The 25,864-nt window shown below is 35.2% G+C and overlaps 2 protein-coding genes, 1 long non-coding RNA gene and 1 pseudogene across 3 annotated transcripts; 1 reads left to right on the top strand and 3 right to left on the bottom strand.

Moving 5' to 3' along the window:
• Nucleotides 1–7,253: 7,253 nt before the first annotated feature.
• LOC142520059 (uncharacterized) lies at nt 7,254–8,757 on the bottom strand. The gene is made up of 3 exons (XR_012813892.1): nt 8,707–8,757; nt 8,464–8,594; nt 7,254–7,774 (listed from the first exon to the last, which is right to left on the bottom strand). It is a non-coding gene; the product is annotated as an uncharacterized LOC142520059 (long non-coding RNA).
• A 731-nt stretch (nt 8,758–9,488) lies between these two features.
• Nucleotides 9,489–21,420, bottom strand: LOC142520403 (outer mitochondrial transmembrane helix translocase-like; annotated as a pseudogene).
• Nucleotides 12,559–14,759, bottom strand: LOC142520872 (putative pre-mRNA-splicing factor ATP-dependent RNA helicase DEAH5). The gene has a single exon (XM_075624025.1). The coding sequence runs from the start codon at nt 14,703–14,705 to the stop codon at nt 12,648–12,650; it is 2,058 nt and encodes a 685-aa protein (XP_075480140.1). The 5' UTR covers nt 14,706–14,759; the 3' UTR covers nt 12,559–12,647.
• A 1,575-nt stretch (nt 21,421–22,995) lies between the features above and the next one.
• LOC142521383 (ASI1-immunoprecipitated protein 1-like) lies at nt 22,996–25,828 on the top strand. Its single transcript, XM_075624586.1, has 3 exons — nt 22,996–23,108; nt 24,936–25,396; nt 25,497–25,828. The coding sequence occupies exons 2-3, from the start codon at nt 24,956–24,958 to the stop codon at nt 25,647–25,649; spliced, it is 594 nt and encodes a 197-aa protein (XP_075480701.1). The 5' UTR covers nt 22,996–23,108; nt 24,936–24,955; the 3' UTR covers nt 25,650–25,828.
• Nucleotides 25,829–25,864: the final 36 nt, after the last annotated feature.

Below are 25,864 nucleotides of genomic sequence, written 5' to 3'. Positions count from 1 at the left end.
GCATATAGACACATAATCTCATTCCAATCAATCAAATCAATCCGACATATATCATATAATACAGATACCTGTCGTATGTTACCCGGTCGCAACATACCTCAATTCTTCGTTTCCAGTTGATGTAGCCTGAAGATATTGATATTACACTTTATCTACATCAATAACATACTCATTCCAATCAATAACATACTCCAAAATCATTAATATGAGTTTCAAATGTCATTTGAAACTTCAAAAATTCATATCAAATCAAATTCGTATCATAATTCAATTTCGACTTCAATTATGAGTTTATTGTCGGTTATTCTACTACATATCAGAAATTCAACTTCAAATGCATGCTATTCCAGCACTTTGATATTTAGAGCTGCTGGAACTAGAAGAAAATTACCTCAGTCAGAAGCCCTCAACGCGACGATCACAAATATATAATTTGTTTCGCGTTTAGACAGCGTTTCGAAGTCGATTTGGACGGAGAAAATCGGAATTCTTTCGTGTCTCTCTAGAAGCCGTTGAAAACAAATGAAGAAAACGTACAGCAAACTCGTACTTATCTTCCACCGCTTACCGCGCTCGGGCGGTAGAATTCTCGCGCCCGAGCGCGAGACATTCTGCCCCCGGCTAACAAGTGCACCGCGCTCGGGCGGTCACAATTTACCGCTCGGGCCCGGCATGTTCTGCCCGAACATAAATGTCACATACCCTGGCGCTCGGGCGGTCATTTTCTACCGCCCGGGCGCCACACGTTCTGTACAATTATTTTTTTGTTTGTACTAAGTTGGCGTCCGGCCTCTCCACTCGAGCTCTTACAACGTCAAGTCATATTCAATATTCATTTTCTCAATTTCCTTGTCACGATATACATCAAATACATAATCACATGACAATTACATACATTATCGATAATCACATAGGATTTACGATAATACAATACACGGTCCTTACATTTCTTCCCCTCTTAAAAGATTTCGTCCTCGAAATCTCAAACATCTCTATATACATAACATTGGCAAACATACATATGTCACCAGTTATAGTACATATCAAAACTAAAATCAGAAAAAGGATCAGAATACATCGAATACAATGGAACAGATGTCATATAATCAAACAAATGCGGATACGAATCTAGCATCTTGCTCTCCAATTCCCACGTCGACTCTTCAACACCATGTCGTGTCCATTGCACTCGTGCTAGAGGAATCGATTTATTACGCAATATTTTCTCCTTTCGATCCATAATACGAACAGGTTGTTCGACATAGGAAAGAGAAGGATCCAGTTCAACCTCGTCAGGTGCAAGTACATGTGATGGATCGGGTTCATATTTCCTCAACATAGAAACATGAAACACATCGTGAATGGCAGATAAAGCTGGTGGTAATGCCAATCGATACGCAAGATCACCAACTCGATCCAGAATCTCGTATGGACCAACATAACGAGGAGATAGTTTTCCTCGCATTCCAAATCGAACAGTGCCTCTAAAGGGAGATATTTTCAAAAACACTCTGTCACCTTTCTGGAATTCTAAAGGTCGTCTTCGTTTATTCGCATAACTCGTTTGACGATCCTGAGCAGCTTTCATCCGCTGCCGAATCAACTGAACCTTATCATTCATTTCCTGTATCATTTCAGGTCCAGTCAATTGTCTCTCACCAATCTCATCCCAGAATAACGGTGATCTACATCGTCTCCAATATAGAGCTTCAAACGGTGCCATACCGATACTCGTCTGAAATCTATTATTATAAGAAAATTCAACCAATGGTAAGGCATCCTGCCATCTCATTCTGAAGTCCATCACAATAGCACGCAACATATCCTCTAAAGTTTGAATCGTACGCTCAGTCTGGCCATCAGTTTGAGGATGATAAGCAGTACACATAGCCAAACGCGTACCCATCGTCTCCTGAAAACTACCCCAGAATTTAGAAGCAAATCTGGGATCACGATCAGATACAATCGAGACTGGCACACCATGCAGTCTCACAACATTCTCAATGTATAAACGGGCCATTCTCTTATAAGGATAAGTCCGCTCATACGGAATAAAATGCGCAGATTTCGAAAGCCGATCAATAATCACCCAAATAGCATCACAGCCCTTGGGCGAACGAGGTAAATGAGTCACAAAATCCATAGCAATATGTTCCCAATTCCATTTCGGGATTTCAAGACTATGGAGCAATCCTCCCGGTTTCATTCTCTCGGCTTTCACTTGCTGGATGACAAGACATTTAGAAATAAACTCAGCAATGTCCTTCTTCATACGTTTCCACCAGAATTGAGGTCTCAATGTCAAATACATCTTTCGACCTCCAGGGTGAATACTGTATTTGCTACAATGTGCTTCACGAAGAAGGACAGATTTCAAATCAGAATCATTAGGAACTACCAGCCGACCATTAAGTCGTAAAGAACCATCAGAAGAAATCTGGAATCCAGATTGATGTCCTGCCGATACCAGTTCTTTCGACTTTTGGATCTGAGCATCGCTTCGTTGGGCCTTTCGTATCTTCGATATCAAATTCGGCTCAATTTGCAATGCTGAGACAGTGACACAATTCCAATTCGAGTGAAAAGTCCAGCCAGAAGTACATATATCCTCATGTACCTTGGCGACACTGACAGAAGCTAAAACAGAATCATAAACTTTACGGCTCAAGGCATCCGCAGTAACATTCACCGATCCAGGATGATATTGAATCTCACAATCAAAATCCTTTAGGAGATCCATCCACCTGCGTTGCCTCATATTCAGATCAGATTGAGAAAAGAGATATTTCAGACTTTTATGGTCCGAATAGATAACAAACTTTTCTCCGTACAAATAATGGCGCCAGATCTTCAAAGCAAACACAATGGCGGCCAATTCAAGATCATGAACAGGATAACGTGTTTCATGAGATTTCAATTGACGAGACGCGTAAGCAACCACTTTGCCATGTTGCATCAGAACACAGCCCAAACCTTTACCAGACGCATCTGTACAAACCACAAATCCTCCGGTACCTGAAGGAATCGTAAGCACAGGTGCTGTGGTCAATCTCGTCTTCAATTCAAGAAAACTAGCTTCACATTCATCTGACCAAATGAATCGCTGATTCTTCTGTGTCAGTTGAATAATAGGTTTATCTATCTTCGAAAATCCCTCGATAAAACGTCGATAATATCCCGCTAAACCCATGAAGCTACGGATCTCAGGAACATTCGTAGGTCTTGGCCAATTCAACACAGCTTCGACCTTCGAAGGATCAACAGATATGCAATGTTTCGAAATGACGTGGCCTAAAAATACCACTTTGTCTATCCAGAATTCACATTTGGACAATTTAACATATAAATGACTAGTACGAAGAGTTTGAAGTACCAGTCTCAGATGTTCAGCATGCTCCTTTTTCGATTTCGAATACACAAGAATATCATCAATAAAGACGATAATGAATCGGTCAAGATAATCTCGGAAGACACGATTCATTAAGTCCATAAAAATAGCAGGAGCATTCGTAAGACCAAAAGGCATAACCAAGAATTCATAGTGGCCATACCTCGTACGAAAAGCAGTTTTGGGCACATCTTCGTCTCGAACACGTACTTGATGATACCCAGAACGAAGATCAATCTTAGAGTATACAGAAGTACCCTGAAGCTGATCAAACAAATCATCAATACGAGGAAGTGGGTACTTGTTCTTCACAGTAGCCCGATTCAATTGCCTATAATCGATACACATTCGCATAGTACCATCTTTCTTTCGAACAAATAAAACTGGAGCTCCCCAAGGTGATACACTCGGTCGAATATATCCCTTATCGAGAAGATCCTGTAATTGTTCTTTCAATTCTTTCAGTTCCAATGGTGCCATGCAATAGGGAGCTTTCGAAATAGGCGCAGTCCCCGGCACAAGATCAATACTAAACTCAACTTCTCGATGAGGAGGAAAATCAGGAATCTCATCGGGAAATACATCCGGGAATTCTTTCGCAATAGGAATCTCAGATAAAGAAGACTCCTTCTTCGAAATATCAATAGCGTAGATAAGATAACCTTCATCTCCGCTAGTCAACAATCGGGACATTTCCAAGGAAGATACCAATGGAATTTTGGCTTGGGAACCCTTGCCATAAAAATTCCACTTGGGTCAATCAATCGGTCGAAATCGAACCACTCCATGACAACAATCAACAGTAGCTCGATTTGTTGTCAAGATATCCATGCCAACAATAAAATCAAAGTCGTGCATTGGGAGGACAATCAAATTCAGAAATACCACATTATCCTCATATATCAATACACAATTATGCACAACTCTTTCAGACAAAATAATCTTCCCTGCTGGCGTGGCTATCGACAAAGTATCATACAACGGGGTACACTCAATATCGTGAGATGCAACAAATGCATGAGATATGAATGAATGAGATGCTCCTGTATCAAATAAAACACGTGCAGGATAATCGCAAAGCGTGCAAATACCTGCAATCACGCCTCCAGGAGCTTCTCTCGCCTGATCCTCAGTCATGGCATACACTCTCACTTGGGGAGGAACTTGAGCACTCTGACCACCCGGTCCTCGATATCGTGGGACACTCGACTGCTGAAAATATGGAACAGGAACAGCAGGTCTCGTCATACCAGGGCCACCTCTAAATCCTGGCTGGGGTTGAGCAGAAGTCGTACCCATGTTCGGACATACTCGAGAGAAATGGCCTTCCTGCCCACATTGATAACAAGTACCAAACATACCTCGACACTGCTCGATAGTATGTTTACCCACACAATGGCTACAATAGGGTGCAATCACAGGACCCCCTTTCTGTGATCCACTAGAGCTCGAAAAAGGCGAAGAAACAGAACCAGTCTTCTTGAACTTCTTACCTCTCGGCCTCAAAGTAGGCTACTGAGCTGACACCGGAGGTGGAGGGGTATACTGTGGACCTCCTCTCCTAAGTCCAGCCTCGGCTGCCTTGGCTCGTTCAACTGCCTCTGCGTAGCTGGTAAGCAATCCAGAAACAACATAAGTATATAAGACAAGATGTAATCCATTTACAAACCTGTTATATTTTGCCCTCGCATTCCCAGCTACGTGAGGTGCATACTTCAACAGAGTAGAAAATTTCGAAGCATATTCTGCAACAGTCATCGTTCCCTGCTGCAGACTATTGAATTCATTCTCCTGAGCAGTATAATAAGAAGGAGGGGAATACTGCTCCAAAAACTGGGCCTTGAAGACATCCCAAGTGACTTCAATCCCGGCTTCTTTCAATCCAATCTCAGCAGCTTCCCAACAAGATTTAGCTCGGTCCTTCAACTGATAAAGAGCAAGTTTCAGTCTCCGAGCCTTAGAATATTCCACAATATTAAACAAGTGCTCGATATCTTTCAGCCAGGCCTCAGCTCTTTCAGCACTCTCAGTGCCAAAGAACCTCGGTGGTTTCAAATCCTGGAATCAAGCCATCACCACATCCATGGACAATCCTTCAAATTGCCCAACAATCCTCTCAGTACTGCTACTCGCAGTCTCATTTGTGGGATCCATCTACAAATCAAAAGATGAATATCACAATTCAATATCAATTTCATAATCTCATCATCTCATATCATCAATCTCATCAAATACTTACTCAATTCAAATCAGATAAGAGCAAGTAATACAAATAATTCAAACACATACGCACAATTCATTTGTGCCTATTACGTGTGCACAAGACTCAATCGAGCATTCCCAACTATGCTCTGATACCATCTAGTGTGGGGCCCTTAGCTCCTAATCGTTATTACAATGCACTTTGATTAGGGTTAACTAATTACAGCGGAAAACGAGTTTAAAATTTCTTTACAATGAGCCCAAAAATATCTCTTTTATAATTTGAATACTGAAAATAGTATTTAATCTCAAATCATAAAACACGCCCACACGTAATCAAAGCCAATCACATACAAACAACTCATATCCTCGGGACATGTCCCGGTATATAGATACATATACATATATACTGGGAACAAGACATAAACATAAAACCTCAGCCCAAGCTGTGGCTCCCTCCAGAAGTACCCTCTCTGGTCTCCTGATATCCTGGAGTACCTGCCATTGTCCACACACAAAGACAACAACAGCCCCCCTTGGGGATGAGCAAAGCTCCGTATGGAACAACCAATCATATATACCACATATATCTAAACAATGATATATGGTATGCAATGCATGTATGTCGTGGAGGTATCAGGTCAAATGCCCATCCACTGAGCACATGTCAGAATCAATCGAATCGCTATCAAATCAATGCTCGAGCTGGCACACCGGCCAATATGGGATACTCGTATGATAGCGTCGACAAAGCGCCATCAAATCCCAAATCTCATATCCAATCATATGGGGCCACAATTTTCTATGCTTTATGGGTCATATAATACCGGCATAGCGATTGTGTTCACAAACCCCGGAATCCAATCCAATCATATCAAGGTATCCAAGGATCATAGCTCAACGTGCATGTCATGTATCGATGTATGCATAAAATAATGTGTGTTAACAAAACATTTATTTCATAGCCTGAAGATATTGATGTTACCAGGTACTTATATGGTGAGATGATCTTATACATCTTTATTCGTGAGACGAGTCAACTCTGTCTCTTTTTACGATAAAAATAATACTTTTAACATAAAAAAATAATATTTTTTATGAATGATTCAAATAGTATTTGTGTTACAAAATTAACAAGTGAGACAGTTTGATAAGAGTTTTTGTATATGACCAATTTTGAAAAAAAAAATAATAAACTTAATCAATGTTTATATTTTACACATCTCAAGTCTAAACGTTAATTTCCATAAGAAAAATGTTCATATTTATAAATATTTTCTTAAAATCATATTATGCTCTTTTCATACAATTTTTTTTTAAAAATCTCTTGATTGTCATTGAATTATCCAATAATAGACAAAAGACATACCTTTTAAAATATATATATATATATATATATATATATATATATATATATATAAATAAGTAAATATATATGATTTATTGTCATGATGTATTTTTATGTATTGTGTTTTGATATATTTAAATTTATAAATACTTATAAACATGATGTTATTCGAACAACTTTAAATATTATATAATTCTCGTGATTATATTTTTCATTATTAGTCACCTACTTGCATAGCACGTGTACATTCCTAGTATATATATATACACACGATTTCATTGAAATATGTATGTACCAAAATAATAAATACACGATTTCATTGAAATATGTCCCAAAAAACAGTACAACACCACAAGCAATTAGTTTGTTCCCTTATGTGAATCAAGCCTACAAGGATTTTACCATGATAACTCGGCCAACAGACGGGGGATCTTCTCCGGCAACCTCCTTCACCATGCCGATCATTCCATTTTCTCAGCTCATTAATGTTTAATGCATCATACACGGATAAAATGACATCGGTGACTAAATTTCTTGCGGGGAAGTTCAAATTTTATCGACTTGAAAAAGGATATGCAGATATATTACAAGATCAGCTAGCTTAGTCAATCAACCAACGGCACAGCCTTGAAACTCAGTACAAGGCATGAGACGGGAAATGGTGTGCATATATAGATTCTTAAACATCTAGGCGACCTTTGGGACGAGGTTGCTATAGGCGGTGTTAAGCGCCAAATTTAAGAACACGGTTCCAGATATTTTACCATCGGTTTAGAAAGAATGAAATCATCCAAATTTAGGGGTCTTAATGGAGAAATTTCTTCAAACCTGTTCCCCTGTAAGGAGTTCAAGTAACCACATGAAAGTTGAAGAAAAACAAGGCTGAAATTGCATAGATGAAATGGATCCCGGCCACATGTTTTCACAGGAGGGTTCTTTTAAAAAATAGACTCTTTCTTCCTCAGGCTCATTATGCACCGTGTGCATGGGTGGGTGGATCCCAGACATCTACATGAGGGAGCTAGACAACATCTGGAAAATGGAAAATTTGTTATCAAATAGGCCATGTTTCTCAAAAACTAATCTTGAAAATGGCTTGGCTTGATGAGCTTGGGGTCCTCCTTTAGTTCTTTAAGACTCTGATTGCTACTTCTGTTTCGTGATTTTTTTGGTTTAACTTATTTAACGGGTATTATCTTTCTTCCAATGATTGAATCTAGCTTCCTAAAATTTATCAGGCTATATTTCATCTCCACCCAAAACCCTGCCTAAGGACAAGATCTTAATCCACATGAACAAATGCATATAAGCAACATCAACAACGAAGGTCGGCCAATCTTTATGGGAATACAGATCTCACTACTAGATAAAACGGACTGTTTTGGTATTTAGTTATTCACCATGTTTTCTTCTTCAAGTGATTCTTGAACAGGACGACACGCAATAGCTATACAAAGATTCTGCAAAGAAAGAAGTTCACATAAAGATTCAGCTATTCTGACCATTATAAAAGTTAGCACAATACCTTTAGATCGCTCCCTGAATAACCTTCTGTAGCATTTGCAAGTTGTTCAAAAGGAAACCCGAATTCCAAATTTTCTTGAGCTAGAATTATCTTGAGTATTTTCAATCAATTTCTAGCATCTGGTAGATCCACTTATATTCCATAGAACCGATAAAAAGTTATTTCTTTAGAACTCTGTACAACAGAGTTGCTGTGAAATATTTTTAAAGAACATGTGGGAGCAAGTGACTCCATAATAGTTACCTTCTTGGTAATCGGCGAATGACAGCATCATCAAGGTCAGATGGCCTATTTCTCATATTTGTTGTGCACACATTTATTGATTCGAGAAATATCAATAAAGTTGCACCTCGAATAAACATAAGGTTTATTCATTAAGTTATACAGATTTGAGATACATAATGCATTGTAATACATGGAAGATAATACTCGCTTTTAGAGAACATATCGTCATGATTCATGTGTTTTGTTTTCTCCTAAGGTAAATGAGATATATGAGTCAAGTGGGAGAATGTAAGAAAAATGGCTCATATCAAAAGAAGAATAAACGTGTAGAAAATGGCGACGGCCATTGCCTACAACTTTTGACAAAAAATGCATACGCCGGCGCATGCGCCTCTTCTTTTGACAATAAGGCTCTCGTAGTCACTCATTGATGATATGATAGGCCTATATATAGTGGTGATTGAGGTCCCTAAGCACACATTAAGGAAAAAATACACCATCTAAGGAGAGAATTGGAGTGCTTAGAAGGCATCAATCGGAAGAAAAGCAGAGGAATTAAGAATTTTCAATAGCCGAAGGTAACACTCGATCCGCTGCCGCATATTGTTTATCATGTTCATACATACGTAGAAACATGATATTTTTGAGAAAAATTCTGACAAAGTCGCCATAAACTCATTTCACATTCTTCTAGAAGCCTCGTGCTCAAAAGCACACCTCTAGCACCGAGCAAACTGTCAACCTTGGATGCACAGACATACTGTATTTTATATAATCGATAGCTAACAATTGAGGTCAAAAGGCATGCTAAGAAAACATAAACTAAAGCAAGGTTAACATCAATATTAATACAAATTGAAGGGAAAAGAGAACTGATGACGGCTTGCAAAGTTTTCCATGCTTTAGAAACGATTGGATGTAGCTTTATGGTGAGCCGATATTCTTTTGAACCGCATGGCTTGGCCCTAGTAAAAATTCATTAAGCTTCTATCAAGTGCTTCAACGTGTCGGTCTCGCAATACTGAACATCAAAGTAAATAAACCAACCTTTGCCATATTTCATCAAATTTGGCATTTCTAAGGAGCCACACACATAGAAGAACTATTCAACTTAACACAGAGGGATTAAAAACATCATGCAACATATCTGACAAAAAAAATCAACGACAAAACTTATTCTCAGGTATTAGTCAACCTCATCATAGAAGGTGGAATATCTTTAGGAACTAAATCTTCACCTCGTCATGCTCGAATTTTCTAACGCGAAAAATTCACCTAATCAGCCTTTTCTATGATATGGCACACTTCAGCTAATTTCCCAAAATTATCTCACCCAAATCAGCTATCACCAATGCCAGTCGCACTGTCTCTGCATAAATTCTCAACCACACCATGGATTAAAAAAAATTGAGCTATTGTGTATTCCCAGATAGTCCCCATCAGCCGTCGAGAATAATGGACAAGGCCTAACCTCATCAATAAAATAATTACAGGAGCAAGCTTGCTAGAAAAGGAGAAGAGTGACTTCATTTTTCAGCATCCCCAAACCACTTCGTGAGAAACATGCAAAAATAGCTCACAATTAGCAAGTTCCTTTTTCCTAAATATACATCTTAAAATCATTGGAAAGAAAACTTGAATCGATCATAGCAAAAAGACAAACAACAAAACAATGTAAAATTGGAATGTTGCCTTTTCCCTCATGGCCTCACCAATCTTAAAAGCAGATAGCATATGAAACATGAATTTTGGATATTAAATGAGTTCTAGGCAGTAAATCAATAAAACAAATGAAATTCAAGATATTCAAATTAGACATGTAGCTTTATTCATCCTTTCTTCCTATTAGAGTGGTTCAAATGTAAAGAAAGCCTATGCCATGCTTCCTTGGAAATTCTGCTCCAGTTTCATTGTCATTTGGCCAAAGAACCCCTCATACCCATGCCAATATATTCCACGAAGACATATTACTTTGGCGCAATGATCTTCTGACATGATACATAACAGGCTCCTCGGCGGCAGTCCTAGTAAATAAGCCAATATGAGCAGCCAGGATCATACACACAATCAAGAACAGTACAAACCCCTATCTACTATCAAAGCCACCAACATGAATAATGCAGAATTTCCATGCCTCCTTGCAGTCTTGCACAATGGTCTTAATCTTTAATTTTAAGTTTTAATAGCACAGAATTAATAAGGATTCACCAAAAAGGTTAGGACTAGATGTTAGGTGAAAAAATTCTCAAACAAACATGATTGTTCACATGTAGAACTTTCATGTATGGCCTAAAAAAGTTTGAATCTTGTGTTCAGTAACAGGAAGCATACTCGAATTAAATTCTCACGGAAATACACAAAAGAGGATAATTTATTTCCCTCTTATATCATGCATTCATGCTTCCTTCCATTTATTTGCATAAATCTAGCCAACTGAACTAGTACTTTGTTAAGAAGAGTTCAGGAATTATCATTCAACTACTGATGACACCGGCCTAGTTTTAGGCTTTGTGATATATGAGCAGCTAATCTTGGTGAAGCAGGCCCTGTCATAAGTCAGAATGTAATCTGCATAATGTTACAAATATCCAAAGCTATTATCTTCTTCACGTTAGATGTAAGTGTTGAACCAGTAATACTCACGAAATTAGCCCCAGTTTCTGTTGCCAGTGCCTTTGCAATAAGATTTTTCCCAGTTCCAGGAGGCCTAAAAAGTAATATCCCTTTGCAAGGCTGACAAAAAGATGCAACATGTTAATAAGCTAAAACGCAAAACTGATTAAAAAAAAAAAAGAAGCATACCAGATATATAAATAACTTACCCGCAGTAAATTTCCGTGAGAGAAAAGCTCGAGCCTCTGCATTGGGAGAATCACGAGTTCATTCAATGCCTTCTTTACATCTTCAAGGGCACCAACATCATTGAACTTCACACCAATCTCACCTGGGAGAACTACTGCTGAAACAAAGTTGTTCTCGTATTCATCCTCAGCAAGACTCTGCCACAAGTTTCGCTTTAGCAAAGGAAAATGATGTCAATCAAATCTACATATTCTAATAAAAGAGTAGTTAAAAACGTTCATTGTTTCCTGCTCCGTCAACCTTATAACTACTATTTCAAGGCTAAACATGACAATTGACAGAAATTAACTTAAAATAGAAGCTGATTCTTATTGCACACCAGTAGATTAAGATAATGCAAGCAGGGAAGTTTTCTATATTAATGATATTAAGTAAAAAATGCTCCACCAGTTCAGGACTTTATCCAGTTTTGACATTGCTTGTTAAGGAGAATAACATGGCTTTAAATATCTTAACCATTGTAACACTGGAAACTGGAAAGTAGGACCAAAATCCTTCAAATGATGAAGTTGAATGGTTTATCAGATAGAGATCCAATTCCAGGCATCTGGTTAATGCTGAGATTTTGAAAATCCTTTAAATGTTGAAGTTGAATGATATATATTAGAGATATCCAATTCCAGGCATCTAAATGTTAAATATCCTACCATTCAAGAATATGCAATTTTTGCCAAACAAAAAGGCATACAACTTCCACCAACAAAATTTCACCACATCCAGCTACAAACAGGCAAAGTGCATACAAAGCTACAATCTTTCCAGGAAAAAAAAAAGTGATATAAATTATTACAATTAATGTATATTGTAGTGATAATTCATTAGCATTTGTTAGACTATTAATTATATATTTTGTGGAATAGCATCGGAAAACAATCTCAATTATACACACTGTTATAGGTATATATATAGATATATATATTCCATAAAGTAGAAAAGAAAAGTCGATAGGAGAATAAGGATGTGAAATTTAAATGAATTAATATTTGCTAATGTAATCCAATTTCGTATTAATACAAATGAATAGAAGAAAAAAAGAGTACAAACTTGAATATAAAACAAATGGAGCAACACAGTTAACTGGGCAGCAACAATAACAACTAAGCACGCCTTTTGCTTAAACGCCAAGAGTTAGGTTCATGGTGCCTGTCGTAGAGTGGTTCGATTCGCTCTTCTCTCTTGCGCTTGCTCATTTTTGTGGGATTCGGCACCTTGAACAATTTCGGTGCAAGTTCCACCAGCCACTCGGGGCTTATTGCAGTAACATCGTGGATGTACACTTTTGTCGTCATCACCTGCTCATGATATATGACCCAGTCGGGCTGTCTTTGAAACAGAGCGCTGCCCGGATGAAGGTGAACCGGCTGGTTCTCAACCAATGTCCGGTAACCTCCCTGTGGATCTTTCCTAGCAGCATGGAAGAAGAAACCTGCGGCTATGGCTTTTCGGATTTTTGTGAAGTTCTTGCCAGCACTGACCACATCCAATTTGTGCTTATCCATGATGGACAGAAGCTGTTTTTTCACGTCCTGTGCTCTCCTCAGTGATCGAGACTGAACAAAATTTTCGAAGCACCAAGGACCGGAAAAATTCTTTCCTTTCCAGGCCTCATACACCGTGAGTAACGTCAGATGATCTCCTTCAGGCTGGAAGAACTTGACCCTTTTCTGGTCTGCTTGGGCTTGTTTTTCCATAGGACGGTAGAAGATGTTCCCCGTCTGAATCATCGAAATAATGGTCAGAACTTCATCGCTGCAACCAAGATCGACGCTGGCAAGAAGCATCTTGGAAAGAGGAGGTTCCAGAGGAAATTCAGCCATTTTCCTTCCCAACTTTGTAAGCAGCCCCTCTTCATCCAGAGCACCCAATCTATATAACTGTTTCATGGCAAAAATGAGGGCATGAGGTGATGGCGGGTCCATGAAATCAAAGGATAGCAGGTCATTAATTCCCATGGCCTTCATTGTAAGAGTAGTCATCCCAAGGTTAATCCTCTGGATCTCCGGAATCGAAACGGGGGACATCTCACTGTGGAATGCACTCTGTGTGTAGAGACAATAACACTTTCCCGGTCCAGTCCGTCCCGCTCTTCCTGCTCTTTGCTTCGCAGATGCTTGTGATATCGGAGTTATCACCAGCGAATCAAGCCCCTGTTGAGGGTTGTAGAAGTTTTGCTTTGCAAAACCAGGATCAACGACATAAACTATGCCATCAACAGTCAAAGATGCTTCAGCTATATTAGTGGCAACGACCACCTTTCTCTTCCCTGGAGGAGTAGGTTCAAAGATCCTCGACTGCAGTTCACTAGGTAGGACACCATATACTGGTAAAATAATCAGGTCCGGAACATCGTTTCCTAAACTCTTCATCCTTTCATAGAGACACTGACAGGCATAATCAATCTCCTCTTGGCCAGTCAAAAACAGAAGTATATCGCCTTCAGGCTCAGTCAAGTGAATCTGCATCACTGTTATCAAGGATGCGTACAGGTAGTCACTTTCTGGTTGCTTGGCGTATAGTATTTCCACCGGAAAAGTTCTTCCAGGGATGGTGAAGATATTACAATCGAAGAAATATTCCGAGAACTTCTCGGAATCCAAAGTTGCCGAGGTGACGATCAGGCGAAGGTCGGTTCTCCGTCTCAGAAGTAGCTTCAATAATCCAAAAAGGACATCGGTGTGAACCGTCCTCTCGTGGGCTTCATCCAGCATCACCACCGAGTATTGAGACAAATCTGCATCGATCAGAATCTCCCTCAAAAGCATACCATCAGTCATATATTTGATTAACGTGTCCGGACCCGTGCAATCTTCAAAACGAATAGCGTATCCTACTTCTTCCCCTAAACGACAGCCAAACTCCTCGGCGACTCGCTTGGCTACCGAGATTGCAGCCACCCTACGAGGTTGAGTACAACATATTCTCCCCTTGGTAGTATACCCAGCCTCGGCCAGATACTGCGGCACCTGCGTGGACTTCCCACATCCTGTCTCGCCAATCAGGACCAAAACCTGATTGTTCATGACAGCCTGAACCAATTCATTTTTCAACTCGTAGATTGGCAAACTCTGCCTCTGTTCCGGAAGGGAAAGCTTGGTGGATCTTTGCATGTTCATGAGAGCAGATGTCGAACGACGTAAAGAAAACTCTGCAGCCATTCTCTCGTTCCTTGTATCCAATATCAAATATTACCTTCGCTTTTGCAAGATAGAGTTAATATATAGCTAATAAGATTAAAAAAAATCACCACGGGTAGATTCTGAATATTAGAATTTAGGTTCAACAAAGATTTGATCCTTACTGATTTGGTGCTGACACCAAATCTGATATCAAAATCTAGATCAGAAGATTGGAATCCAGGACAAAAGAACATTTTGAATAAAGATTTGGATTGTGATTTATAGCCTAAACAAAAGAAGTTTTATCCACGATGTTGAATAACATTTGAAAATACGATCAAAAAATTTAAATAATATTTAAAATTATTTGAATAACATCGTATTTACGAGTATTTATCCATTTAAATACATCAACACACAGTAAATATATCATCATCAACCTATCATTATGACTCGCTTTCAATTCGTTGTGATTTTGACATAACTGACTCTTTCAAATATTTTATATTTTTTTAATCAAAATATCAATCATATAAGAAAAACAATATAAATAATCACAAAAATGGAATGAGTCATCCCGTTTGATAAAAAAAAATCCGTGGGACCATCTTGTGGGACCATCTTGTGAAGACATGCAAAAATAAATAAACATTATAATGGATTTTACCGATATCCAAACTATAATATATATATATATAAAAGCGTGGATAAAGGTCATTGTTTTCTAATTATGCAATGACAAAATTAATCTTTATACACATATAAAAGTGTGGATAAAGGTCATTATTTTCTAATTATACAATGACAAAATTAACCTTCTATACACACTTTAAGAAAGAATGTAACTCATATATTAATTTTATCAAATAACTCATCTTTATACTACATTGAAATGTTTTATCCTTTTAATTTTCTCTCTACATTTTTTTCTAATGATTTTATTGCAATTTTGTAATTATATTTTTAGTGCAATTTCTAATTAATTATAATATTACAAAAAGATATATGAAAATTTTATAATTATACATGAAATAGTAGAATAACTAACATATTTTATAGGTTTTTAACAAATAATTGAAAGTAAAGAATTTAATTTTGATTTTAAAAGATGATACAATTTCAAAAAAAATATGAAAAAAACATATACAACGAATATATTTTAAATTCTATATTTAATAACTATTATATGAGTTTATTTGATATTTATCATATAATTTTATTTGAATGTGCATTTCTTTACATATGTTGATTAGAAAATCAATTTTTTATAATATAATTGATATTACGTGCAACGCACGTGCATCATGCTAGTATCTATAAAAGTGTGGATGATAGAAAAATTTTTCAATTGTGAACGGATATAATTATCCTTCACATGTTCATTTATTTAAATTATTAAGTAACATATTTAGTAATTTCACATTTAGTCTATTAATTAATACTAATTAATCATATTTTATGGTTATGATTTTGTGCTTTTGACTTTTTTCCCTTATCTTTCTTTCATTATAATATTTAACTAAGTCATATTTCATTTTTTTAAAATTTATTTCGTGTTATCTCCATATTCTTAAATGTTTGAGCTAATTTTTAAAAAACATACCATTAAATTTACTTAATATTAATATCAATTATTTTTTCCATTTTAATAATTTTCTTGGACTTTCATTTAAATTTTAAATTAAATTAATTACGTTATTTATTGTGCTATTTCACTCTCATTTGAATACATTCAATGAATTATTAAAAATAAATTTTTATGTAATTATAATTTTAAAAAAACTTCAAAAAATTATATATACGAAGGACCAGTGATAAAGTATCCGAGTGCTTTGATTGAAAAGTCATTCAAATAAATTCTAAATTAATATATTCACAAATGAAAAAACAACAAAATTAAAATAATCATTATTTTTTAAAATTAAATAAAAAAATTGAACTGAAAATAAAATTTATTTAATCAAAATTTTAAATTTACTTTGTCAAACTATTAATTTCTAAATGCATGAACAAATATAATATTTTATAAACCAAAATTTTATGATGAATTTAAATATTATTAATCAAAAATTAATAAATTTGAATCAGAAGTACCTATAAAAGTGTGGACAAATGAATCGTTCATCCACGTACATTAGAACATATGGTACTAGAAAAATATTGTTGTACAGTTGCTAAAATGAGAAAGAAATATGTAGAAAATCAATGAATTTTTTCATTAGTTTTTCTCACTAATTTTGATAATAATTAAAATAAATTGAATGATTAATTATTTTATTTAGTCTCATAGATTCTATTTTATTTAAGTCTCCCTATATTTGTATATTATCAAATGGTACTCAATTATGACAATAATGTCATGACAATTTATTTGCATCTGCAGAGTTATTTACACACACATATAATGATAATTATATTGACAAAAAGATAATCAAACATTAAATTAAAAATAATCAATAAACACTTAATTTGAACAAAAAAATATAATTTATTTTGAACTTATTCACATAGGTTATCGTAATTGATATTTTTCCGGCTTATTTTTCTAAAAAAATCAATGACGGCATCTATTATATGCAAAAAATAAATAAATAAATAAAATAGAGTCAAATGATATATAAATAAAATTATTATAAAATTGTTTTAAAAAATAATACAAATGAGTCAAAAAGGAGTAAGAGCGAGATATTCCCACAAATAATTCTTAGTATAACGTTACCATCACTAAATTGAAAGTTATGTTTGTGGGACCCGGACGTTAATCATGTTCTTAATCATCATTGGGACTAATTAATCAATTATAATAAACAGGGTCTAAAATTTTTTTAAAATAATGCGGAACGTAGTGACTTAAAAACATATATATACATCTCAGTATATAAAAGTACCAATTCTGTACCCCATACATTTATTTAATTAAGGTTTAACAGCTAATATCAAGTGTCCAACCCTATCTCTAATCCAAGTCCGGAGCCGCCACTCTAATCACGATCTCTCTCTTTATCTCCGTGACCCTGAACCTGTCCCACCTGTTGTCATGTACACATACAGACAAGACAACAGCCGGATAATTCCGGTGAGAATATAATCCCAGTATAAATCAACGAAACATGCAATCATATAAACAAATATAAGGCATGTAACAGGTAACAGCAAACTCATATCAAACTGTCGACCATACTCGTAGCTACACAATTTAGACTAGACTCAATCCTAGTCTAGGGATCCCGGTTTCCAGAAGTAGGCATTCCTATATCGACCAACAGTGATAGAAAAGACTCCAGTTCTATCCACGTCGATAAGGTATCGATCACCAGAAATAGAAAAAGGTCTGATTCTATCCACACCGATATGGTATCGATCACCAGTAATAGAAGGAACTCTAATTCTATCCACACCGATATAATATCGATCACCAGTAATAGAAGAAGCTTCCAATTCTATCCACACCGGTACGACATCGATCAACAGTAATAGAAGAAACCCAAATTCTATCCACATCGATAGCCAATCATCCGGTGACAGACTTTGGCACTATCGCCAATACATTATCTCGTGACATCGTGCAATGTGCCCGTGGCGATCCCGCCACTATCAGGCACTTCTGTCACAAGATTACTCGTCTAATACATGTTATCTATTAATCAAGAAAACAAGTACATCGATCAAATCAACGCAAATATCAATGCAATAAAGTAAAGTATGTGATTTAAGGAAACTCAAGTCTAAACCGACTTAAGTCGATCTCTCGATACCACATTGACTTATACCTTTCGTTTGTAGTCACGGTCTGAAGCAATCTCAGTTCTGAACTCAAGACTGTCTTTGTAGATCTGAAACGATATATTGAGAATCATAATATCAATATTAAATTCTCAATTCAACACTGAATCTGATTAATCCAGATTTAATTCAAATAACAGCATAACGGCACAATCTCAGTATCCCCGTCAATACCATATCAACAGACATCAATTACAAATCATAACCCATATCCGATAAAATTTGTAATCCATCCATAATCCAAACTTGTCCGATTTCAGATCAATATAATCAGAAAATCATAACAATTCTATAATCAGTCCGTTTCTTAATGTGACTTCGATTCTATGATGTCTAACATGTCCAGAACATCATATATGAATTCCATGCAATTCTGACAACATCATAATTTCAAAACATGTCAAAACGTAGTAAAACTTACGTCCAGTTGTAGCCTACGTTGCTAGGAACTCGGTACTGCAGTCAGATTCAAAATCAGACGGACGGATTTTTCACAAAAGACGTAAGGATTTTTCACAACTTCACAGAGACTTTTCTCAGAAAAATGAAGGATTTTCGTACGTTTTGTGTATATATATATATATACATTCATGCATGTAAAGCAAATGACGAACTCTACGCGCAACACGTCTCGCGCATATGCGCGACCTAAATCGGCGCATATGCGCGAGACCTTCTGGTCTTCGCACATTTATTCTCGGCAGCTCGCGCATATGCGCGACACCTTCCGCGCATATGCGCGAGACTCTCTGGAGTTGTGATCGAACCTTCACACAGCTCGCGCATATGCGCGCCTTCCTGTCGCGCATATGCGCAAGACCTTCTGTCCAATTCGCGCATGTGCGCGTCTCATGTCGCGCATGTGCGCCGATGGTACTGTCCTCGCACATACATTTCCACACGCTACTTCAAATCGTGTGTCGGTTAATCCTTTCATAATCATATCAAATTATAAATCAATAATTACAGATTACTAGGATTAAATTTCTGGGCATTACAATGTTGGTGTAATGAGAATCACCAGTTGTGCAAATAATATATACAAATTAGAATTTAAGTGAGAGGGGGAAAATAGTCTAAACTTAATTTTCTTATTTTATGTTAAAATTCTAAATTTCTATCTTTGTGATGCCTTTGAATTTGTATAGAGGAAAATATAATTTTATCTATTTACGATTGTAAAACAATTAAGTTATGACAATTATATCATTTAAATTAATATGATATAACAAATTTTAAAATATGAAAAAAAAATTAGAACATTATAAATATGACATTATCATCATTCATCTGACACATCTCAAATATTTAATTAACAAAAAAAAAGTTGAAGAAGTTAAACACGGTATGAATATAATTTATTGATAACATTCTAATAATAATCAATTGAATTGGAAAATATTATTATACTTAAGTAATTATATTTTATTCTAATTCAAATTTGGTAAATTTTTAATGTCCAATATATATAGAATTCATCATTAGTGTACATGATTTTATTTTTCAAACGATAATAAGAAAAATCTTAAAATATAAATATACATTGAAAATGAATTCGAATTTTCTGTTAATAGCTTTGAATATTAGCAGACGTAATTCTAAAAAAAATTGACGGAATAATGATTATGATGATACATGACACCGAAGATATATTTAGAATGATGATATTTTTTTACCCTTTTCTGAGATAGAATAGTGGTATTTCTAATATTAATTTAAGAAAATGAATCTTCATTTAATAAAATTTTGAAAATGAAGTTTTCGTAGTTCACTATTTTAAGTAAATATATCTTATGCATAGAAGGGGTTAGGGATGACAACTTTTCCCACATGTTTGAGGCTCCACGGGAAAAACTCGAAACGGGGATGAGATCCTCGATTTTTTGGGTTTGATTCGGGTTCGGGTATTTTTTAATATCTCCGAAGTAGTTCGCGGCGGATATGAGCTTATTATTCCCATCTCCGAACCCGCTTCGCTCCATTGTCATCCCTAGAAGGGGTTAATTGAGTATTTATTTACTTTATTTTCAATTTTTGTGTTTAAATATATTAATTATTTTCCTCAAAATACAATTTGTGTCCATAGGTTTTCTTTAGCTAATGTAATGTTTTATTATTTTGTTATCTCACTCATTGACTAACAAAATGTAGGTTTTCGAAATATTTCGAATTTACGATATTTACGTGGTTATAATTTAGAATATAACTTAAAATGAAAATAGTTGTTACATGTTCATAATCATTTCAAAATTATAAGTAAGTACTATTTTAGATTTTTAAGATGTAATTTTTAAATTTTATGAGCATATTTATCAATTAATTGAAGAAAATATTTTAGTATATGATGTTATTTATCTACTCATTGTATCAATTAATTGATACAATGAGTAGATAAATAACATCATATACTAAAATATTTTCTTCCACTCTTATATTGCTTAATTAATTAAAAGACATTCATATAATTCTATTTACACTCTTATATTGCTTAATCAATTCAAAAAATTTTCATATTATTGTATTTGTATTGTTATGTTAGTTCAATTTAGTACTTAATTTGATAAATCATTATTCCAAATTCTTATAATTTGTTTTGTTCTATTTTTTCTTGAGCAAAATATTGTTTGATGGATTGGATCACGTTATGCAAAGAGTAAAAATATTTTTATTATTAATTTTAATTTTTAGTTATTTAAAATATAGGTGCACGCGCACGTGCTTTTATGCTAGTAACAAAAAAAGTATCCACCTTCATAATCACCGAAACGTTCACTCCTATAGTCAACAAAAAAGACAAAAAGTTCATACTTGACCATAAATTTTCTCTTGAAAACTTCCTCCTTAAAACGGATTGGTCGGATTGACCATAAGTTTGGTCGGATTGTGGAGGAAGTATCTTATGAGATGTCACGTGGATCTTCATTTGTGATAACGGACTTTTATTATTATAAGACGGATTAATTTTGTTCATACTTATCATAAAAAGAAATAATTTTTATGAGTTATTCAAATAAAATCTTAATATCACAAAATTGACATGTGAGAGTCTCACAAAAATTTTTGTGAAAGATATATAAGTAAATATGTTTAAATATGAAAAGTAAAATATATATTTGAAGGCAAAAACTTGTGTAAGACAAAAATAGTATTTTTTATGCTAATAGTATTAATTTTTATTATGAATATAAGTAGAGTTGACTCGTCTCACAAATAAATATTCGTGATACCATCTCACAAGAGACTTAATCATATTTGAAACGGACAAAAACATAATACAGAGAGCAACTTATATAGATGAGACTGGAAGAATATTAAAGTTGTTCAAGTTAATTTTTTTTTTTGTTAAATAGGCTACATTTTTTATTTTTGTACTATAATGCACAATGATACCCTTGATTTGCTTGCTTTTATGGTTAATAAATCATATAAATACTTTTAATTCCTAAACAAGTTATTTAAATAATTAATTTGTAAATGTTTTTAACTTTAAAAAAATATCAAGAAAAATATTAAAAGTATTATTCGCTAAACTAGTTGTTAGTTTTATTTTTCATCTTAATTTATATATTTTACAATTTTCCGAAAGAAGTGATATCTCATTCTTATGTTTTAAATTTTTTATTCTATTTATTAATTTTTTTATTATATTTAACTAATTAACTTTTAAAATCAATCGTAATATCTTGTAAAAGATACATGACTACTCAAAAAATTGCTATTTTAAAATAAAATATATGTATAAAATTTATAGTTAATTAATATATATATCAACTAAAAATTTTCAAAAGGATAAATATGAATTAATTTTAATTTTTAGTATTTATTTAAACAATTTTAATAGAGTTCAAATGAAAACTCTATGTTATGAAAATTGTGTTGTTAACCACTAGATGAGTTATTATATATTTTATATTAAAAACAAAAATATAAACTAACATAAAAATATTGCTTTGATATTTAATCGATTCAACGTTGTAATTCAGTTCAATTCAATTAAAATTCAGCTTAATTCGATTTTATTTTTGCATTGTGTTATATTTTCAATCCGATACGAAATATGATATGTTTGGTTTCATCACCCGACAATTCGGAACAACGTAATCTGATCCGATAACATGTCTACATTCAAGTTTCTTTAGGATAGAAGTTTGCTAAACTTGGTTAATGAGATCCTACCTATGTGGGCACTACCCTCTCTTCATTTCAACGGGTAAGATCTTGCCACACAAACAATTTCAAAAAAAAATGGGTCCTACATATGTATGGGAAAATCTTGGTCATCCATCGTATCATGGGGGCAATGCCTGGGGGCAATGCCCACATGGTATGAAATAAACCGCTAAACTTTTATGTGAAATTTCTGGAGTTTAGGGCATTTGTCCCCGGCACTTCCAACATATTGGAAGGGGGGAGAAGGGTAATGTTGTCATATCACTTCTGCCTTGCAAGAAATGTTATAGCCATTGGCCCATTTTCTGCTTTATCCATCCAAAATAATAATTCGGCCCATTAAAGGCCCAATCTGATTAAATACAACAATCAATTATTTAACCGGAGAAGCAGCTAACCGTCATTTTGTCCCCAACTTGTTTCTCTTAGAAACCCTAGATTACAGTACTTCAAACGAATTTGGGGGTCGAATCAACCTTCTCTGTCGAGGTACTTGTGTCGTTTACATTCATTTTTATATGTAATGATTTCATTTGGTTTATTCATAGCATCATTGTCTTTTTTACATGTGGGCTTTCAAATTTGAGGTTGAATGTTGCAGATAACGTACGTATGTTTGTACCTATTTTAGGTGAAAGTATTACACATTACAATGAGAGAAATTTTTATGCGAATTTAACAATGTTTGGTTGGAGTTTTTCGTTTTTGGCGGTATTTCTGGTGCTTTGTTGATTAGACTTCTTGGTTCGATCATTTGGCCGTGAGAAATGAAGAAAGAAAATGGTCCGTCCGGGAGGGGTGAATGAATATAAAAAATAATTTTTAATTAATTTTTGATGTATGCTGCGAAGTTGGTTTAGACTTTCTATACGTCTAGGTGAACTCCTGTTTAAGCAATAAATGAAGTCATGGAAGACTTGAACAAAATCTGGTTGAGAGAGCAAATGAGCAACCAAGGGCAATTAACATAATAATAGTAAAAAGTGCAGAAAATTATAGGACAATTTTTTTTTTTGTAGAGGTTCGAAGGTAAAATAATCATCCTATGTCCTCTTAGCCTTTTTTACTCCATTTCGAAAGGAATTTACTAGAAGATTAGATTCTCACGAATCCTTTACAGTCACTTGTTGTATCCACTTAGATTATGTCTAAGGTTGAAATACTGCAACTCCACTCAGATTACGTATGGTATTTCTATACCATAGTTGGTAAAAGTGACTAACTGGCTGCACCTGAGCGCATGGGGAAACAAGGTGCCCTGCACGTGTCTAGATCACCACCCAGGTGACAAGTGTGGCTCACGCACTTTTTGCTTGGTGCAAGTCTTGCGCCAAACGCGACAAAGAGGTGTCCAAGGAAATTAAGTCAGGCTTATGTCATTCATAATTTTTAATGTTGTCAAAAATTCATAATTTTAATATTGTCAAGGATAGATGGGTAAATGAATCAAGCTGGCTCGCGAGCTTCAAACCGGTTCAAAAAATATTTGATGTTCGAAATTATCCAAAATCAAAAACGTTCAATTTTTTTTCGAGCCGAACTCGAGCTCAAATAAATTTTTCAATAGTTTGCGATCTTTTATTTAATACTTCTATATATTTCCTCTCACTATCCTCACAAACCCTAATGATTTCCCAAATCTTACACTCCGCCACATCTCTCATTGTCTTCACTTCTTCATCGGTCAATTTTGAGTTCTTAATTCTGAGAAATCAAATCTTAATGTCTGCCGCCGCGTTTCCCACCGACTTTGTCTCTTTCACGCTCCATGTTCTGTGTTCTGACCATTTCCTTCCGCGACAATCTGTTGGTTATTGTAGCTTGAAGTTGAAATCAAAGAATTTAAGTGTAGGAATTAGGATAATCAACTCGACCACGCTGTTCGGATATTTTGCTGATTGAAAATCTGTTTTTTCAAATCTCCGCTCTAAACATTGTTTATGATCCATATTTACTGTGAATTAACGTTTTTAACAATTTTATGGTGATTACATCGAACGCGATGAATTTTTCTTTATCATTTGTTATTTAGTATTTTTCAGTGGAAAAGTCTTGTAACTTGTAAGTTTGTTAATATGTTTAATTGGATCCTTATTTGTGGCTCAATTCGTTTACAGCTGTAGAATCAAGAATAGAATAAATATATTTTAATACAAAGCATCTCCGTGAATAATTGTTTTAGAAAAAATACTTGGTTCGTATTTTGGGTATTATAGTGCCACTTTGAGAGTGCTGGGAAATAACTTTTATATACTTCTGTCATATCATGAATTTTTTTCTGTCAAGTACTTCTGATCGAGACCGATAAATTTTTAGGGGCATTGGATTGTTTGCTCATGGATGCCAAAGAAAGTTATGCTTCCTTCTTGGAGAAGGTGAAAAGGACTATATACATTGATAACATGTCGCCAGCGGTGAGCGACTCCGTCGTGAAAGCTGCTTTTAATCAGTTTGGTAATGTGTTGAGTGTTCATTTCATTCCAAACTATCTTGAACCCAAAAATGTTCCACGAGCTGCTTTAGTGGAAATGGAAAATCCAAAGCAGGCTGAAGAAATTATAGCAGAGATGGAAATCTACCCTTTCATGATATCGGGAATGCCAAGGCCAGTTAGAGCACGGCCTGCTAAATTGGAGATGTTTGATGATCGTCCCAAAAACCCAGAAAGGAGGATACAATGTCGTTGGATAAATTCTAAAGATCCTAATTTTGAGGTTGCTCAGAAAATCAAGAAACTTGTAAAGACTCATGCTGCAGAAGCATCATTCTTGCTGACGGTAAAAGTCTTCCTTTGTTCACTGGTTGAATGAGTGCCTTCAGTATCAGCTTGTATGAATATATTTGCAGATTATGATGTGTTTTATCATAATAATGTAGGAACAACTGAAAGAGGAAGAAAAGCTTGCAGCCCAACATAACGAAACCTTGAAAGCAAATTTTAGGAAGTTTGAACTGATAGATGGCGTTCATGAAGATGGAACAACTAAACAATTGGCTCATTACTATAACATGCATATTTCAGATTCTTGATAGTACGTGATCGATCAGGATTAGTTAGCTTATTCAGGCACAGGGAACTTTGCAATTGGTATGCCCACGTCGAATCAAATGCACACCAGATGTGTTTTTTGGCCATGCGTAGTTGTACATTCTAACTGCTCTCCTTGGGCAAAGTCTAATGTCACGTACATTTATCTAGTATTTGGATATATTGCGCATCTCTTGGTTTTGTTTATTGAATATAG

Source organism: Primulina tabacum, chromosome 12, assembly GCF_025594145.1.
Source record: "Primulina tabacum isolate GXHZ01 chromosome 12, ASM2559414v2, whole genome shotgun sequence".
In the NCBI taxonomy this organism is placed as follows: domain Eukaryota; kingdom Viridiplantae; phylum Streptophyta; class Magnoliopsida; order Lamiales; family Gesneriaceae; genus Primulina; species Primulina tabacum.
The sequence above is the reverse complement of the archived record's forward strand: the minus strand, read 5'-3'. Positions and strand labels throughout refer to the sequence as shown.

Coding starts and splice junctions, on each gene's coding strand:
- LOC142520872 (XM_075624025.1), bottom strand. CDS start 14,705: ATGGCTGCAGAGTTTTCTTTACGTCGTTCGACATCTGCTCTCATGAAC.
- LOC142521383 (XM_075624586.1), top strand. CDS start 24,956: ATGGATGCCAAAGAAAGTTATGCTTCCTTCTTGGAGAAGGTGAAAAGG. Junction 25,397..25,496: donor AAGCATCATTCTTGCTGACG/GTAAAAGTCTTC, acceptor ATAATAATGTAG/GAACAACTGAAAGAGGAAGA.